General features: G+C 35.2%; 1 protein-coding gene across 1 annotated transcript in view; it reads left to right on the top strand.

Moving 5' to 3' along the window:
* Positions 1-20,952, top strand: part of LOC118274328 (adipokinetic hormone/corazonin-related peptide receptor variant I) — a 146,654-nt gene that overhangs the window by 114,538 nt on the left and 11,164 nt on the right. The window contains exon 7 of the mRNA XM_050707728.1: positions 9,562-9,635. Within this exon, the coding sequence (XP_050563685.1) occupies positions 9,562-9,635 (74 nt within the window). The remainder of the gene's footprint in view (positions 1-9,561; positions 9,636-20,952) is intronic.

Below are 20,952 nucleotides of genomic sequence, written 5' to 3'. Positions count from 1 at the left end.
AGACTTAAGAAAATAAGTGGTTCGTTCAGATGTCAATGCATACGCTTTTACAATAAAATTCCCAGCGATATTCAAAGTTTGAGCCTGAATAAATTTAAAAATGTTATTAAAGAAAAACTGTATAGTAAAGCTTTTTATAAAATTAAAGACTACTTAGATGATAGTCAGGCTTGGGAGTGAGCCGCTATAATGTCCACACAGGTCATGTTGACATGTTTGTAACACAAGTTACATTTTTATACAATTTGACATGATATACATTAATATTATTCAATATTTTTTTTAACACATTATTTTTAAAATTGTTAGTTTGAGGACCGTGCGAGAGTTTGCCTAGTCATTTCACTTTTAGTTAATTATATTCTGACAGTGTGAGCATTTGTGTGGCCTACCCAAATGTTCTTTTGGTAGGTATTGTTCGTCGGATCATTCAGCAACAGCCGTCAGCTGAGCTCATTGTAAACTGACACATGCGTGCTGCCATCTGAACAGGTCCGCTCAAACTGCTGTGGTTCTTTCCTCAAAAGACCACTACAGAATAAACTTGCACGGTTCTCCGACATCTTTAATTGATTTTGTCTGGACTTTAAAAGAGACTATGACCTCTGAGTTTGTTTCGGCATTTCTTCTCAGAGTAGTCGGATAGGAAATGCCGGCCTCATCTAGCTATTTGAAATATTGACGTGTAAAAGTGTTATTTTATAATCTATTTACAGAAATAAATATCATTTATCATTTATCATTATCATTATCATTTATATTTTTCTTTTTTGAGACCAATTTTATTAATGTTCTGCGAATCCTTTGGTGTTCTGGTATCTCCCATTAGGTACTTAATTTTACTCAATAAACATACTACCAAACACAATAATATGTTTTATAATACGAACCAATTATTCCAGAGATTAATGCGTTCAAACAAAAAATAAACTATTCACATTAGCATTCACAATATGTAGAGTATTTTACATACATATTGGTCTAAATTAATGGACGATAGACGATTGTAAAAAACAACATGTCGTCTGTAATAGAATAAAGAACTACGTCAATATTGATAATGTTTATTCTACCATACGATAATCCATTGTATACGGACAATGTCAATACAAATACTTAATCCAACATATTCTGACTTCGGGTCTAGGTGCCATGTGTGTAATTTTGAAATTTTATGTTTGTAAACGCACCCACGACACAGAGTATCAAGTAACTTTAAACTTTTCATAAACAGCAAGCCATAACGTGAGTGTGGGAGAGCCATGCCTCATCACGAATGGGCCGGCTCGACCGGAGTGATACCACGGCCTCAGAGCAAACCCGTCTGAAACACCGGAGGCACTAAATATTAATATTTACCAGAGGTTCAATTACCCCCTCTCCGATCTGCCCGATCTCCGAATCACAACCAATCTTTAAATTCATAACCCTCAAAACACCGGCAACTCGCTTACTTCTAACGCCTAGGTGGTTTCGGGTGTCCATGGGCTGCCCCGATTGCTTGACATCAGGTGATACGTCTGCTCGTTTACCAGGTTAACCCATAAAAAAATTTAATGAAATACTAAACATAATCTAAATTAAACATTTGAGCTGAATTCGTGAGGTCAGTTAAAAAAGTTTCAATCATAAATTTTAATTAAAAACTTTGGTTTTTTTCATTTGAAATTAATCTCAGACATTTAGATGTCTCCCCAGAGAGTAAATATTAAGCTTTGAAATATATACAAATTTTGAATACCCAAATTGGCTAAAAGTTAAAATAAGTAATTCCCAGAAAATGGTAGGCGAAGATTTTTAGTAATAAATGAAAACTAAAATTAATAAAAGTCAGCTCTTATTTGATTATTTTTCATCAATTAGGTGCCACTTCTAAAAACCAAAAACAGACTCAAAATACACAATTTTTTTAATGATAAATAAATGATATTTATTTATGCAAGTTGGTTACAAGATAACACTTTTACATGTCAATCTTTGAAATAACTAGATGATAATTTCCTATTCGACTACTCTGAGTAGATATGCCGAAACAAACTCAGGAGATAAAGATATTATAAAATTCTCATTGATAGCAGTTCATTCCCACTAGCAATATGTATTTATAGTTGGTCTAGAATTATAAGATAAGATGACTCATAATCACACAATTTACTTCAATTATACCAGGAATAGCGTCACTAGTCGCCTATAATCGCATCAAACGCCATCTATGCAACGCTTTGATTGTATACATACTGGCCCCATAATGAATATGGAGATGCACTCTCCTGGAGCTCAAACAAAACATTCTTGTTCAATACTGGCTCGTTCGAAGTATGGCATGAAAATTCCTTTCATGCCATACTTCAATGAATACACTTTATAGCATCGACGTTGATCAATGAGAACGCTATGTTACTTTCTAAAACTATTTTGAAACTAGATTAAATTTTCTGTTAAAAAATTCTTTAGTTTTGAACTGAGTCCGGTAAATACTAGGGTTACAACAATAAAACTCAAGCCATATACATTAATGTGGTTCCAGACAAAATTTGATATACCTAAAACATCACGCCAATTAATTTCCGAAAGTATAGACAGAAATAAATGTTCAAGAGCACTTAAACAATATGACTCATTCACTAGTTATGGTGATTTCTTACATGGGTTATAAGTCTATTGCGATAAACGAGAAATCTCCTATATTAAGTGTGTGATAAAATAAAAATGTACATAGTGGTTGGAAAGTACTGCTAGTAAATCTGTGACGTAAAGTTAGTACGATATTATAAATACGCCATATCGAAAGACATAAAATAAACTGGAATACATTCACGTCATACGCTAAAAGAGGAGATGTTCTGAAGGCCAAAACACATAAATATAACAAGCACGGTTTTGTGGTTTCGAATAGTGGCTACCACTAGTTGCCAGCGTGCTTACGCCGCGCCGACAGCGAGATGCAAGACGATGTGTCACTTGCGCCTAGCGGGTGGCTCGCGCGCTTGTCACGCACCTTTGGCTTTTTGTATTGACGTCATAAAATATATCTTACGACATACGATTTGAATGACAAGTTAATTGCTTGATTGGAACGAGTGTGTTATGTCCTTGAATATATAGCACTCTGAAATAAATTAGTTTACATGGATTCCTCAAAAAATTACATTGTTATGACTTCTGGCTAAAATGGGTATTCTGGTGGTCGATATAATAAGCGGGTTCTAGATTGTATTGTAGGAGGTATACAGGTATTTCTAAATGCTATGAACACTTACCACTCACTGAACAAGATCCCCAAACCTTTGACCTAAATTCCTTCGACCTCACTGCAATCCTATTCCAGTTGATCGTGATATTGTTGGTTGCATAATTAACGTTTCTAGCTACAAATTACTACTGGTTCTATAAACTAAACAAGCTCAAGGATTTCAATTATTTGCATCCTAAAATATTTTGTGACCTGATAAGTATCTAGTTATAATTTACGACCATATGTATGCAACAGATGTGTTTTTTATGGTACAAGCCGGTAAACGAGCAGACAGATCACCTGATGGTAAGCAATCGCCGCCGCCTATGAACACCCGAAACACCAGAGGCGTTACAAGTGCGTTGCCGGCCTTTTGGGGATTAAGAATTTAAGGGTTGTTGGGGAATCGGGAATTGGGAAGATTGGAGGATGATTGGGCCACCGATCATTTCACTCACACAACGCAAGCGTTGTTTCATGACGGTTTTCTGTGAGGCCGTGGTATCACTCGTGGTATGTATCAGACATACTAAATTACCCAAAATATTTAGCTTTATGAGCTGATGTCACAGAATAGCATCATTTATGAGTTATATATTATGTAATATGTCATATTCTCGACTCTAGCAATATACAAATACATACATAATTATTATGTATTAATGCCTAGATCACGGCTCATCTTGTCATACAAAGGGCTAAGTTACTATGCGTGAGTACTGTTATTAAATTAATTCTAGTCTGCTATTCTAAAGCGAATAGGCTAGACATTAATTCCTTGCCTGGTTATGACAAACATCTAGGCATACAGCGCCTTATACTTAGCACTGTATCCTTAGTATCGCATTATACTAAGACGCTCTGATTGGTTGGTTTATTCTAGCGCGAAGGCACTGTCATTTCTATTACTTTAAACGTAATTAAACTCGTACTATAGGTACTCTATCATGATACCCTACAACCACGAAGGACAATATAAGGAAGACACATTCAGTATAAAACAGCGTCGTTTTTCAATCTGTACCCTTAGTACTAGTTTGCTTTACGTTTAAGTTCGGCGCTCTCATTGGTTGGTTTATTCGAGCCGGCCAATAATAGCGCCGAACGCGCTGTGTATTAGAACTATTTATAATATGCAATACAGAGTTCTATTATGCTGGGGCCACACTAATGAAATATGCCATTGATTTTGAAAACAAATGAACGATTATGAACTTTAAATGTTCGTACAAACATCAATTATCGCCATAATCAAATGGCATATTCCATTAGTGTGGCCCCAGCATTATAGAATACACATCATACAATGCGCCATAGACATATAAATAATATGAATGATATTGGGTGGATATGGATTACCACTTCACATCTCTGGCACTAAACGATTCTCGAGTAGAACGTGACTGTCGTAAGCTACCGTTTGCATCGAATACGTAATCCGGTGTTGTTCCTTATAGGACCATAATTCTATAATATACCTGTGAAGCCAAGAATTGTTCAAAATAAAGTTAGCGACTTTATTAAATTAAAAGATATTTTGAAAACTGGTGCTGTATATAAATAAATACTGTTAGATATTATATCGAAATTGGCCTGAATGACTTCGCGAAAAGGATGCCACTTTTTTGCTCGACTTGACGGGAGCACTGCCGTGCCCCCAGATGTAGACGTTTCTAATATGTTACTAGCTACTAATGAACTAAAACCGTTTACACATAACTAAACATACGAACAAACAAACACCTAAAAAAAAACAAAACAGAGAAACAGTGGTGATTCAGGATATTTGTCGACCGAGGTACGAATGCGGGGGTGGCACGATGAACAAATCGAATTAGCACCGCGCACCGCAGTACCGGCTAAAGCTGAACCAGCAGCTTAAGCTTGGCTTGCATTAGTCAGATTACTCTGACGTGCAGTCGCATCAGGTGCTAAGCTGTGAAATGTGTTTTGAAGAAGATTTACGTAAAATGGCATCTAATTTAAAAAACAGCAACTATGAATCAAGTACAAAGAGGAGATGGCATAAAGTGATTGTGCACTGTGACAAAATAAAATTACAATGCCTTTTTTTATTTGATGTGGGAAAATCATCCAATAACTTCTCCCGCCTTGGGTGAGACGGGAGGAAGTATCAGACTCTTACTGACTAAAAACCACCCCGTTCCTTTTCCTGCTTTGAGCCAGAGCCCCGGTAACCTGTTACACTGTCCGCAGCTTCGGCGTTGTCTGCAACTTCGGAAAACATAAAACAACCCAACCCGAAGACATTATAAGTATAAAGGTATAAATAGGTTATAAGCGCTCAGAAAGTGACACATTAAAATGTGAACAGTTGGCAACGTTTTTGTAATATGATTGATGATTTTGTAATTTATGATGACGGAGCTGTGATTGGTCGCCTCCAATGAACCAAACAATCAAAGCGCAGAATATGCTCTTGTTTTAATTTCGTCAAACGTAATACAAACCCGTACTAAGCCCTTTGTTACTTCTGTATACAACTGTTACAAAACTATTCGAAAAATCTACAAAAAATATCATTCCAGCGAGTTAAAATACTCAAAGAGAAAAGTTAAGAAATTCTTTAGTTTTCTTTTGTAGAAACCTCTATCCGTACATAAAATACTTCAAAGCTAAATTTTAAATTAAATCATGATAATTAAAAAAAAAGATTCTCCACAAAATGTCTCATCAAAACTTGTGAAGATAATGTCTTAATGCTTTTAGTTCTGTTAACTTTACTGATTGCCTACTCGTGCGAACTTTATCAGATCAGCTTTACCAAAGCAAATTAAAATTTTGCTCTGTCGGTTGCTCGAACAGTTAAAACAGCGATTGTAAAGTGATTTACAGCTTTTTCTTACGTTACTGTTTGACGGGTGAACTGGACTAGTTTCGAGTTAAGTCAAAAAGTTACGTGAGTAAGCCGTAAACCATAATTAAATTAATAAGTAATAATTTATTAAATGTCTCACGAGAGTTATAATACAAAAATAGCTTATAGTTTTTTTTTTTTTTTTACATTGGCCCACACTAGCTGCCCTACTACACTAGCAGTCGTATGTGCATTTACAAACGTATAATTTTACATACACATCCACACAACTCCGCATCCCAACACACAGACCCGAAACAAGAATTTGTGGATCACACAAAGAGTTACTCCGAGCGGGAATCATACCGCTACACGTTGCTTAGTACATATTTGAAATATTAAAAATACATAAATATTGTTTGAAGGACAATACAGCTTTATTTATTTGCTCTAAAATAACATTCCTGGAGCCTACAAAGATGTCCTCCAAACTTTATTCTCATAAATAAATACATATGCATGAAATTTTGTCTGGGAAATTGGACTGTATTATTTATGAAATAGTATTGATTATTGCTTGACGATGTTTTGTCTGCTAGTTGGAATATAGAAAGGTCATATTATCGCCACAGTTTGTCAAGTGTTGCTCAATTATACGATAGATACTTTAGTAGTTTCTTTCCTCACTTGATATCCTGAAAATCGTGGCTATAAATAAGAATCTGTAACTTCAATAAAAATTTCAAATCTTTAAATGACATATCTACTATATCTCATTCGATTCGATTCAACTGAAAGGGTACTTTTCCACGAAAGTTGTGCTATGCTGCGTTGCTGTGAATGCGTTTGGCTTCCACTAATCATTATCATAAACGTAAGATGCATGCTATGGTGGCTTCCTTACTATATAGATATATATGCGCATCTGCCTCGCCAGCTACATAATTTAGTATCAGTGGAAACAGTCATATAATTTCACAGCTTAGTTATTACATCTTCGTAACATAGCTGCATAGTACATTTCTGGTGGAAAAGCACCCTAAGAGGATTATGAAATAAATTTTGCACCACGAATATTAGGAATGTAATAAAATAATATTCTTATTTCAAAATTAAAGAGCTCCATATTCATTATACACATTTGCATGTAGGTATTATATGCTAGTATATAAGTTATAGGTTACAAAGGCTACTGGATATAGCTCTTCCACTCGACCGACAAGACAAAGTAAACTATATGTTCAAGTGCATAGCATACAAATTCAAATACATATTCTATTTAATAACAAAGCAATTTCATCTCTTCAGTCAGTTGGTAGCCAAAACCACAATATTGAATAATAGTATACCAGTCTGCTTTTAATACAAAGGTCATAGGTTCTATATAAGTTAAACCACAGAATATATATTGCATCATGCCTTTAAGGTACAAGTTGGAAGTGGGCGACATGAGGCATGACGTGTAGCAGCGATACTACTGGTTTCTATATACAACGTGTAACAAAAAGGGGGTATACATATCAATTTGCACGGCTTCTAGATAACATAAGAAACGATACGGAAAGGTTTTTTTAACTCATGTTTTCATGGTACCAAGTTATGATTTTTTCCAATCGCGCCGCCGCGTGATTCAAAATTAGGTAGACAGGTACTAGGCAATCAGATTGACAGAAGAAATGTTTCGTAATATTAGTGAGTGATCCCTATAGTGTTGTGATACATTTATATTTAAAATCAAGAACCATGCGACACCAAGTATTTGGTACCAAATTTTTTAACCGTATTTTAAGCTGAAACTTTGTGTAGAGATTCTATTCAACCTGTATTCTTCATTGCTTCTTTATGTATATAGGTATTTTGTTACGCTGTATGTCATTGAAATCAGTATATTGCATCATGCCTTAAAGGTACAAGTTGGAAGTGGGCGACTGAGGCATGACGTGTAGCAGCGATACTACTGGTTTTTGTTGTTACTATGCGTTGTTTCTATGCAACGTGTAACAAAAAGGGGTATACATATCAAGTGCATGGTTTCTAAACAACATAACAAACGATACTTGAAGGGTTTTTTATACTCATGTTTTCATGGTACCAAGTTATGATTTTTTCTAATCGCGCCGCCGCGCGAATCAAAATTAGGTAGACAGGTACTAGGCGATCAGATTGACAGAAAAAATGTTTCGTAATATTAACGAGTGACCCCTGTAGTGTTGTGATACATTTATATTTAAAATCAAGAACCATGCGACACCAAGTATATGGTACCAATTTTTTTAACGTATTTTGAGCTGAAACTTTGTGATGAGATTCTATTCAACCTGTATTTTTCAGTGCTTCTTTATGTATGTGGGTATTTTGTTACACGCTGTATATTGCATCATGCCTTTAAGGTACAAGTTGGAAGTGGGCGACATGAGGCATGACGTGTAGCAGCGATACTACTGGTTTCTATATACAACGTGTAACAAAATACCCATATACATCAAGAAGCGCTGATGAATACAGGTTGAATAGAATCTCTACACAAAGTTTCAGCTTAAAATACGATTAAAAAAAATTGGTACTAAATACTTGGTGTGGCATGGTTCTTGATTTTAAATCATCATGCAAACCTATCACAACACTACAGGGGTCACTCGCTAATTACGAAACATTTCTTCTGTAAATTTGATCGCCTAGTACCAGTATCTACCTAATTATGATGTTCGGTTTCTGGAATTTTATGTATTGGAAAACTTCATAACTTCGTTCCATAAAAACATGAGTTTAAAAAATCCTTCACGTATCGTTTATTATGTTGTCTAGAAACCGTGCACTTGATATGTATACCCCCTTTTTGTTACACCTTGTATATGTCTAGGAAATTACCTTGTAGTTAGCAACACGTAGCTAGCGACGGCAATGCATCGTCAAGCAGGAGACGCCAGAGTCGCCTGACTGCGATCAGTAGTGTTATATTATGTAGTTCAATCAAAATCGTGACTCCAGTAACAGGTCATAACGATATTTCGTGGTTTCGTGGACTACGCCCGCTTTCAACTTGTGCTTAAAAGAACAGCGTCATGGCTACGCAGAAGTGCACAACAATATTTAATGTACCTACATTTTTTTCATCAATTTAAAATGTCATATTAAATAGGAGTATTTTTCAACATCTATAATATTTACCAAAATTGTTCAAAACTAACTAACTAACTAACAAATAAGGATAAATATTAACCAATAGGATTGTACAAAATCCCCGCTCCTCTTTAGTGGACAGATTTTGTGCAATCCCATTGGTAAATATTTCTCAGTTTCTCCGCTCCGCTATCTCTATCCGCACCGGTGAACAGGCAGCCGAACTGCCAAAAGACCGAGATCCCGCATAAACTTTTTGACAATTGACATAACGCTGACATTTCAAGGTTAAAGAATACGCCTTCTTCCAAATTCAGACAGACCCAATAACTTGCCGTACCAAAGCATAATATCAGCGCAAAATTAATTCACTCCAATTTACTTACAGGAATTACCGGTCCTGACCTGAGAACAAAAGTGAGCATTCGACAACCGAGCCGGGAAATCACACAATTGGAAAACGTAAGTCCCTGTTTACTGATGCACATCAACCTACTCTAGTCTTTAAACCAATTCCAACCTTCAAACAACAGTCATAAGATTGAAAATCGTTTAAATATATTTTGATATATAAGAGTAGCTTGATGTGCGGCGGTTTGTATATTATATAAGACCCAATTACTTATGCTTTGCCCTAATTAGTAAGTAAGCTTTATGTACAGGTTGTAAAGGAGACGTGTGGAACTCTCGAGCGTACTAAATATCTGGGAGTAATTATACCTGTTCCGAGTTTGTTTATGAGAACCTCTGAGGAATGGGATTCTTAGCCTGGGTCTGTGTTTTGTGAGGAGGATAATAGAAGTCTCGAGTGAATAGATAGGTTCTTCCTTCACAGGCAAGCGATACCATAGGCTGTTTCATTGGTTAGGGCGCTTTCCGACACAACGGTTTTTTACAAAACACGTTTTTATGAAACTTATTGATATCATTGTACCTCCATTATTATTTTGATAAACTATTTTTTAATATAAAACTACTCAGTATTATTTAAATTAATATCTAATTGGTGTTGTTGAAAGTATTTTTCTGAACAACGACACGTATTTGACAAAGAAAATGTGTGAATAGTATTTTTTATGCCGGTTATAATCAGGTAAACGAGTAGACGGATCACCTGATGGTAATCCGATACACCACAGGCGTTACATGTGCGCTACCGGCCTTTTGGAAGTTAGGAATTTAAGGGTTATTGGGTATCAGGGATTGGGAAGGGGGCGTAATTCTCCTATGATAACCTAAGGGCCTCAGATAACCTCACTCATATAACAAAACACAACGCAAGCGTTATTTCACGTCGGTTTTCTATGAAACTGTGAAATGTTTGTTCGTTTTAAAATGTTTTAGGCACACATTTTTTGTACGAAAGAATAAATCCGATCCATGTCAATCTGTACATATTTCCTCTTATAATCAGAATTTTCTACGAACTTATTTTGACTTAGGTACCAACACAGTCTAAGCTAAAAGGATTTACATCTAGGCCAGATTCTAAGAACATTATATGGGCTAGAAAGCAATTTAAATGTATATGTCATTCCGAATATAATGTCCCGAACATTATTAACATACAGATAACCAATTTTCTATTAATCTCTATGGTAAACACATTGTGAATTTATAAAACAAATTGCAAAAAAGAAAAAGCCTTTGAACAAAGAAAATAAGATTTTTCTTAGAGTATTGTAGACAGAACAGGGATTATTTTTTAATTCATCGTAGATTTATGTTGAAGAAACAAAAAATATATAAGACGCCACCTTGGAAAATACCATATTAATTAATATATTATTCCTCACGTAATTGTTTGACGAGGAACTCGACTTGCAGCATTCCGCGACACATGACGCGGCGATTGTTGCGCTGCTCATGAACATGAGCCTCTAGCTTGAAACTAGTCGAGTTCTTCGTCAAATAATTACGTGAGTAAGCCGATAACATAATAATTAATTTAGTATTTATCACGAAAGTTATAATAAAATTATTGGAAAATACTAATATTATGATAAAGACACAACATTTTTTTTTATCTATTTTAGTGCTTTTGTTTAGATTTTTTGTATTGTATTGGGAACTCCAAAATTCTCATTACGCAAAATAACACAATATGTTGCTGTCCTTGTTATTTCGGACGTGACGTCAGTGGCATGTCATTTGTATCTTTTTATTTCTTTTGTGTTACGAATCGTATGTCGTATCCTCTCTGTGTAACATACGAACGAATTTTCATCTTACTCATATTATTTTTTAATTTTCTTTACTGTTGTATTTTTAACCCTATTATAATGAAGATAAGAGCTAATTGCCGAACACCTTTTAAGAAAATGTAGGCCTACACTTGACCTTTTTTCCAGCACCTCTATAATGACATTAGGAAATGTTTTCTTAGGGCAGTTTCTACCGTTATTTCTTCTTACATATCTTATATAAATACTTTTAGTATTACTATTTCCATTTAAGTGTGGGAGAGTCATGCTTCGATACGAATGGGCCTGCTCGACCGGAGTGATACTAGGGCCTCACAGAAAACCGATGCGAAACAACGCTTGCGTTGTGTGAGTGAGGTTACCAGAGGCCCAATTACCCGAACAGACTACGACCAATTCAAATGAGTGCGACTGGTGTAACTGGTGCGACTGAATCACATTAACAGCCTATAAGTTACCACTGCTGATTAAAGGCCTCTTCTCTTCTCGCATGGAGAAGGTTGAAGCATTAAGTCTTTGACTGCCAATAGAAAACTGTTGAAAGCAAATCCTCCGCTAACGTCGGTCACCGGTGACCACCACAGCGTTCAATGTGTTAATCACCACGCCTGAATCTATGGGGGTTGGCGATTTGAAACTTATAATTAGAAATGATTAGCCCAGGTTTACTCACGATATTTTCTTTCATCGTTTGTTAGTGGTGTCTAAATAATCTTAGCAAGTATAACTCGAAATGAGTCAGACTGTGCGACCGACTATGACATCTTAATTAAATAGGATCCTTAGTTGCAGACTTAAGCATAAGTCTAGTACTAGCAAGTACTGGTAATTTTGAAACCTTAGAAATAAACCCCTAGCTTTGTTTTTTCAGAGCTAATTATGTAACAATGGGTGCCTATAAATAGGTTAAGATTGCTTCTTTTTGTTTTAAGTAAAATGTGCGAACTATTTAAACCCACGTCGGCGTCGCCATATTGTTCTTAATAATAAGTAACATTTTGTTTTTTTTCTCACAAAGACATTTATTTAATGGTAAGTCACCCGAAAAATTAAGTACAATCGCCTCTCGTTGTGGGCGTAATTTAATCTTTATATAAATGGTCTTAAGTTGTTTTATTGTTTGCATCTATTAATGTATTTAAGTGTGAACAATTCTCGGAAATTAAACATTTTCGTGCTTAAACCTTAAAAATGATAATGAACGATCCCAAAATGCTGTAACTAAAATTATATTTCTTCATTGAATATCTATGAGCCTCTCAGGGTGCTTTGTCACAAGAGATGTATGCTACGTTGCTATGGATTCGTTTGGCTTCCACCAATCATATTCATTGGTACACACAGCTAAGCACTGGTTGAAACGGACTCAGTTAAGTGTATGTTTATTATATGGCAAGATGCGTGCTATGGATGGCTTCTCTACTATCGATGCATCGCATACTCAAGCTTCTTCGCACAGCTACATAACTTAGTATTTTATATTTCACAGCTTATGTATTACATCTGCGTAGCATAGCTACATAGCACATCTCTGGTGGAAAAGCACACTTAATGAGAGTTGATTGCCATAGTAGTTTCAAATAGTTAAAGTTAAGTAACTTTTAATTACACTTATAAAATAGATACCTAACCTACGCCTTCATATACAATGAGCGATTACAATTAGGGATCATCGTGTTTGTTCAGGCTTACCCAAAATAAACGAGAAAGCTATCCCAGTTGGGTAATGGGAAAACCAATCTATACTTCATCACGTGTTCTCACACTGGACATTACACGTGGACCAACTGATAAATAATCGAATATAACTTAAATATAATCCAGAACACGCTTCTTAGAAACTTCTCTCGATTATCCAAGTTCTTCGCATAAATTTAAATCTAAGTTTATTCCTGTACTTATAAAGAAGACTACCTGAAGTTTCTTTAAGTCTTAAGTTATAATTGTGTAATTATCTCCTCCTTTTGCTTCGTTCTGTTCGAATATAGTGCTATCAATTTTATTTTTATATTGAAAATCGTTCGTCGTCTTTCGAAAATGATCAAACTCATTATCACGTAAGACGTCATCACTAGATAGTATAAAACAAAGTTGCTTTCTCTGTCCCTATGACCCGTTGTGTGCTTAAATCTTTAAAACTACACGCAACGGATTTTGATGCGGTTTTTTTAATAGATAGAGTGATTCAAGAAGGTATAATACATTTTATGTATAATACGTGCATAACATATCATCTTTGCACCCTTGCGAAGCCACCGAGACGGGTCGCTAGTAAATATAAAAACAAACAGAGGTATAATTTTATTCCCAGACATTTATCATGATTTGCGTCTATCCCATATATTGCCACGTGTGTTCAGTCGCGCTATTTTTAAAAATAAAGTTATAAGTACTGTTTATTTATTTGACTGGCGTTTAAATTTAACTGCTATCTGCCGACCACGAAGACTCTGACAGCGTAATGATTAAGAAGAAATAATGTATGACCCTCAAACTTTTAAAACCAATTCAAATAATGGAAGATTACCAAAAACCATTTTGCTCCAATACTCCGCAATTCACAGTCGTTTAAGTGCACAATTTCTAGACTTACAAAAGTAAATGTTCTCCGAGTTTCTAAGCGTCTAAATGTCATGTTTCTGTTATGAAACTTTAAAAATAATATTCTAATAGCTTTGAATAATGTTTTTGACTTAAGATGTGGATTTTCTTCTTGAGGTTTGCTTTCATCTTCAACTTTTGAGTAGCTACTCGACAAGGCGTCAAATTAATTCGTTTTCTTTGTAGTAGTGAGATTTTACGAAGCTGTCTACCAACTTGGTGTAAGAAAATACATAACTTAGTACACATTACAATGAGTATTATCAAGTGTAAATGAGAATAAAACTTATTACATTTCATTTTATCTAGAATTAAAATGGCTTGCTTTAATTTCAAAGAAGTTACATGAGAAATTGTTAACTCATATTATGTTCTTGTAATACGTGTAACAACATAGTTCAGCCGTCAGTTGAGCTGATTTTAAACTGACACAAGCGTGCTGCCATCTGAACATCACTACAGAATCAACTTGCATGGTTCTCTCACATCATTATTTGATTTGTTTGGACTTTAAAAGAGACTATGACCTCTGAGTTTGTTTCGGCATTTCTTCCCAGGAGTAGTTATTTGACAGATTGACATGGAAAAGAGTTACATTGTAACCTATTTGCAAAAATAAACATAAATAATCATTTACTACTTCATATTTTACTAGCTGCCAACGATTTTGTGATACCCGATATTTTTCCATTCACGTTGGAATTTAAGAAAATCCTTTCTTAGTGTTTTCCTATACTCTTTAGGAAATGCCTCTTCTAGTTATTTGAACATAAGTACATGCCAAGTTTCACCTTCCTTTGAATTGTAGTTTTGGCTGTGCGTTATCTGTCAGTCAGTCTGTCACTATCATTAGAACTTGAGACGGGATATTTACCATGTTTATTTGTCTCTCTCCGATATTTCGGCACTGTTGCAAACGCCATGATCACGGATGAACTCATAGACCATAAACAAACATGGTAAATATCCCGTCTCAAGTTCTAATGATAGTGTTAGTGACCATATCGGTTTAAAAGTCAGTCTATCAATCACTCAATAACGGAAAATTTTTATACATACAGAAGATTTAATAAAAGAGCATTATTTATTGTTTGCCAACTGCCGTAGGTCGTAAATTAATTGTGCTTTATAACGAAATTGGTTTTTAATCAACAAAGGAAGGTATTTTGCCGTCGCAATAAACTAAATTAAAACGAAACAGCATTAATTATGTCAATTGCAAGTGTTACAATAAATGAATTATTTTAAAACCTACCGAGGCAGAGTTTCTAGAAACTTCAACGAATTTGTTTTCAGCGAATTTTCTACTAAAGTCTAGAGCATACTGAATGTTTGTTACTTTTTGGAATTTGAAAACAAGAAATTGTTAGACTTAAAAATCTATTTAATCCGTCAGTTAGGTAATAAAAATATTAGATACGTATTTTTTTTATTTTGTCGTATAAGAAAACAATACATAGATAAACCTTATCAAAATTTAGGAGTAAGAGCCAATACCTACGTCATTTCTAAGTGTAAAACATACCTAGACGTGACGTCAAACGATATTTATATCGTCGAAAGTATTTGTTGCCGTAAGAAAATGCCTCAATTACACAACGCAAGGGTTGTTTAACGTTATTTTTCTGTGAGGCGGTAGTATCACTCTGGCTCACAAGTGTGGGAACACTTAAAATTCTGGGGATTGAAATTCTCGAATTTCTTTCGGGGAAAACAGTCTTTTCTCAAGCGCAGTAAAGTACATGTAGAACCGCTTTTTACTTACTTCCACGTGGTTTTACGGACAAACGGACTGTTTTTTTTTTATTTCACTGTACTGTACTGCTCACAAGAAATATACTTCAAGTAGGTACGGCTATAGAATGCGAAATTTTGGTCCAATCATAAAACAAGCAATGTATTAAATATTTGATTTGATTCTGAAACTTCTTACAACGAAACGGTACAATAATGGTACGGCACTTGATGTTTGATAAAAAAATGTGATTTGAAAACAAATGAATGTGTCATCTTTAGTTACCGGGTAAAATGGGGTGAATAGAAACAAATTTTTTATTAGGATTATTAGTTTGTTTTCATATTTTTGGTTTTAATAATGCGTTTTTGGTTTTAATATTGAATTAATAAAAAAATTTAATAGTGTAAACAGTTTAAAGTTACGTGAAAACACAACAAAATGTTGTTCCTATTCACCCCCGATTTGTTTCTATTCACCCCGTTTTAGGTATTTTAACTTATTATTTAGATCTAGTCATAACGAACATTCCGTACTTAATCGTTTCTTGCTGGAGCATAAGTCTTACCCTATAAGAGCGTTTGTCTTATAACGCTTTGCAAGCGAAGAAAAGTTTAAGGTTTATTAAGGTACAAATTGACTACGACACTATACGCTCAGTGTATAAATCGAATGTATCTGTGTAAACACGAGTGTATGTAATTAGAAAATTTATTGTGACACGATAATTAGTGTCGCATCAGCCGCCTACGATTCGTATAAGTGTGAATATTAGTGCAGACGTTAATGTACAGACATTAATGTCACAATTTGTGTCATAGTCAATTCGTACCAGTAATTAGGCGTCCGGTAACCTCACTCACACAACGCAAGCGTTGTTTCACGTCGGTTTTCTGTGTGACCCTGGTATCACTCCGGTCGACTACAATTAGCCATGTGTATTGTCTATTGATCCGTAGTCAATCTAGTTTCAAGTACATTAATCAAGATATTCAGTACAGGAGGATTATCGAGGCTATTCGCAATAGGTAATTATCGGGGTATCGGATGTACCAAAGGTTTACATAGTTCGGTGGCTACTAGTTATATTGAATTCAGTCATGTGATTGGTGTTTAATTAGTCCCAAAATACATAATATTGAGAATTCAAAGTTGAGGTTTTTCTTTAAATAACGTAACCAAAATTCTATGCTATTATCTCGATGCTATTATTACGCTATTATATTCGAACTAGTTAGCTTGAAAATGAATATGCAACAGACGATTGAAACATAAAAAAAATACATATTAAAGTTAAAATGCATAAAAACGTGTAGAAGTAAATACTAAGTGCAAATAATCATAACTCCGTTTATTTACTTACATAATAGCAATTAATCATTGTGTAAGTAGTGAGATTCAGTGCTCATTTCAATTTTGACCAGCAAACAGTCCCTTAAACCTCTTGTAAGCTGGTATATAAGACACAATAGAAAACACATTTTGTCTCGCGTAGATCTGCGTTCCGGCATACCAAGGGTTAATCCATGATTTTGATATACAAAGTCACCCCTAGCGACATTAAGACTAATCGAACAAGCGTCAAAACATTAGGAGATACACCAGCAAGATATCTTCGCCTTAACATTATTAGCATTGAGACAGACTGTCACACACACACACACACACACACGCCTTCGCTTTAATATTAGATGTTGAATGCGACGTAATACGAGCACAATGGCTTCTGATAGCGTCGGATACTGATAGCAAGCCAAATATATCGGGTAGTCATGTTTACTTGGGCTAACGAGTGAGAAAACATATATGAGATACTACCTTACTAGATGTAGCGAGCGACTTTCTTCATGTGGAAACTTTAGTAAGCAATATTATATTTTTTCTGGATAAAAATATATATTTATTTTGGGATATGTATTTTTGGGCTACGAATAAATACATAACATAGTTTCACTGTGTTGCTAATTATAATTAAATATCAAACAAATTCTTTGGAAATGGAGTAACGCGATACAGATCAAATTGTTACCACAAATATTTGCTTGACGGCACGGGTGGTCATTTCGGTAGTCTGGGTGTCAACCGGCTGCCGTGAAATGTGTGGCAGGTTTGATTCCACACGGAGCAACTATTTGCGTGATGCACAAATAGTTATTTCGGGTCTGGGTGTCATGTGTATGTGAACTTGTTTACTTGTAAACGCACTCACGACACAGAAAAAATTTAATAATATACTTAAGATTCTGATTTCTTGCGAACATTCATCAAGTTTTAGAGAACTCTTTCTAAAATGCTTAAGGCATTTTTAATTATACCTTTGTAGACTATTTAACTATCCATAGCGTCTATAGTAGAGTAGACGTTAATTTAAAAATCGGGACTGATTTTATATTCCCCGAGGCACGAATAAGTCTCAACAGAGCTAAGAATAGCCTCAAATAGTCTTTGGCTAGCAAAATTCAGCTACAATTTTCTGTAGATCAGTGGTTCCCAACCGGTGGGCCGCAGAACACAAAAAATGGTCCGCGTAATGAAAATAAAATACACAAGACTACACCTCTGTCCAATAAATACCTCGGTTAAATCTCGAATTAAACTTACATCAAAGGAGACAAGTGAGAGGAGCACTAGTTTTATAAGTGAATGAGAAAATCAGGGTGTGGGACCATATAATAAAAGTTAGTAAAAAGTGACTGCCTCGTTGGCCGAGTGGCTGGGCTTTTATCACGGAGTTTGGAAATGTGCCCGCTATATGGCTATAAGCTCACCTATTACATGCGACTTACAACATAAATTGTGAAAAGTGGGTGTACATTGTACAGTGGTGGTACGTGCCATAATGTGCACCTCTGCCTTCTTCTTCGAGTATAAAAGGCGTGACGATATAAAAAAAAAAGTAATAGTAATAGTGGTGCCTAACATAACAAGCCCAGAAAAAGGTTGGGAACCCCTGTTCTAAATATAACAGAACATAAGATTTTTAATAACATTGCTACACTACATTAGAATTTCATGTCAGCTTTGTGTATTTTCTTGTAAAACAATTTGGTTTTACGGTATGTAAATTCATATTGCGGTCTCATCGTTCGTGTACCTTAGCTGGGATTTCGCAGATTAAATTGTCTGTCAACCGTTTATCCGTACGTCTTTAAAAGTCTACATTATACGAACGCTGAAGAAAATCAGCCAAATCAGGTCGTACATTCAATATTGAGTTTTGTGTATGATATTATTTGACTCAATTTCGTGATTGGATCTTTGTGTATCAGTATTTCGTTTGCTGTAATTTGGATTTTTTTTTTTATACTTTTTACTTAGTAAATATTCATGTTGTTGTATCTTTTTCCAGATTGTTTCCTTGATTGTTTGCTAAATTGTTTTGCGTAGGAAAGGAATGCTTAATAACTTTCCTTGTTGATATAAACAACGAGATCGTTCTTCTAACGATAACATCACGTATGACGAATCTTTTATTTACTGTGTTACTCATAAAAGGTTATCAGGAATTCTTAATTATTTTTCTACGTATAGGGCGATTGGTTTTTCTCCTATTATCTACATGAGACTTAGAACATGACTGGTGAAAATATTATTTTACCTCTGCTTACCTTTTAGATTTACTGCACGAAAATAACTGCAAATAGACTGCCTCGTAGTCGAATGGTCGCAAGTGTGACTGCTGGACAAGGGGTCTCGGGTTCGATTCCCAGGTCGGAAAAAGTATTACTGGGCTTTTTTATGTTTTTCGAAAATTTCTCAGTAGTAGCACGGAGTCTGGAATTGTGCCCAGTATATGGCAATAGGCTCACCTAGGCATACATGGGACTTATAACACAAACGGTGAAAAGTGGGTGTACATTGCATAACAGCTTTATGTCGTAATGTGCATCTCTGCCTACCCTTTCAGGGTAAAAGGCGTGACGTTGCGGTTGCACGAAAATAATTTACGTTTGCTACACTTACAATGTCAATTATAATACATTTAGTAATTTAGACCTTCTGTCTGTGTTTCTGTACAGATTCTAAGAATTCTAGTTATACAAACAAACATGAGCATTGAGCGTACTTTAAAGATCGTCTTGAGTTCTTATGGCTGAAGATTTCTTAGCCCATTGCCTAAGAAAGGCCATTGCCTGCTACATTTACATAAATAAGAAATCTTGGCAGTGTGTGAAATGTTGGCAGAATTAACTTAGAAGTAGAAATGAATAATTTAAGGGTAGAATTTTGGTAGAAAATGATGTTAGCATTATATTTTAGACATATTTTTATCACAAAATTCTATCTCCAGAATTTTTTACTGATTTCACTGACATTTTTTTTAATAAACCGTTGCCCCACTCTAGGATTTTCTCCTGTGTCGTGGATGCATTTACAAACATATAAGTTCACATACACATGACACCCAGACCCGAAACAACAATTTATGGATCACACAAAGTTGCTCCGTGCGGGAATCGAACCCGCTACACGTTGCACGGCAGCCAGTTTCCCAGCCACCGCGCCAACCGTGCAGTCAATATAGGTTATATGCAGATGAATGTTTTTTTTAAAAACAGTCCTTTGTCCTTTTGTTGTTATATGCAGATGAATGTTTTTTTTTTTAAACAGTCCCCTGCTACTGTACTAACATACAGACTAGATAAACATGTAACCTACTTTTAAAATAAGTAATATAAAATGCTACATGCCATCTCGCTACGCTGACTCTCGCACGTGTCGCTTAGTACACTGCATTGACACTCTTTTCCCACTTTGTGAACTTACACACGAGCAACGAGCGACAAATCGATTCCTTGAACATACAAATCTGTTGGCAATCGTTATGTAAAGTTTGAAGTTAATTCTGCTCTAAAGTTGAAGTATATTTGATTAACACTGTAATCATTAAATTAGTTTGCAATGTTCATTAGACGATTTATGGGTAGAAACAGGGCGATGTGATGTGGTAAGTTGGTGAAACAGGCGCTAAGTTGGATCATATAAATGCCCGATAAACTTATGTGACAGATAGTGCATACAAATTACATTATTAATTGAAAGTTATCTAATACATAGCGGTTACCCAGTCATTGTGAATAAAATCCTTACTCACGTAAATATTTGATGAAGTAACTCAACTAATTTCAAGTCACGCTAGGGGTTCATATTCATGAGCAACGAAGCAGTACACCATATTGTAATCATATTAAAAAAAAGACCTAGCGAATTGGGTTTCTTGCTCGTTCTATCCCAATCA

The sequence above is a fragment of the Spodoptera frugiperda genome, chromosome 3, assembly GCF_023101765.2.
Source record: "Spodoptera frugiperda isolate SF20-4 chromosome 3, AGI-APGP_CSIRO_Sfru_2.0, whole genome shotgun sequence".
NCBI classification, from domain to species: domain Eukaryota; kingdom Metazoa; phylum Arthropoda; class Insecta; order Lepidoptera; family Noctuidae; genus Spodoptera; species Spodoptera frugiperda.
The sequence above is the reverse complement of the archived record's forward strand: the minus strand, read 5'-3'. Positions and strand labels throughout refer to the sequence as shown.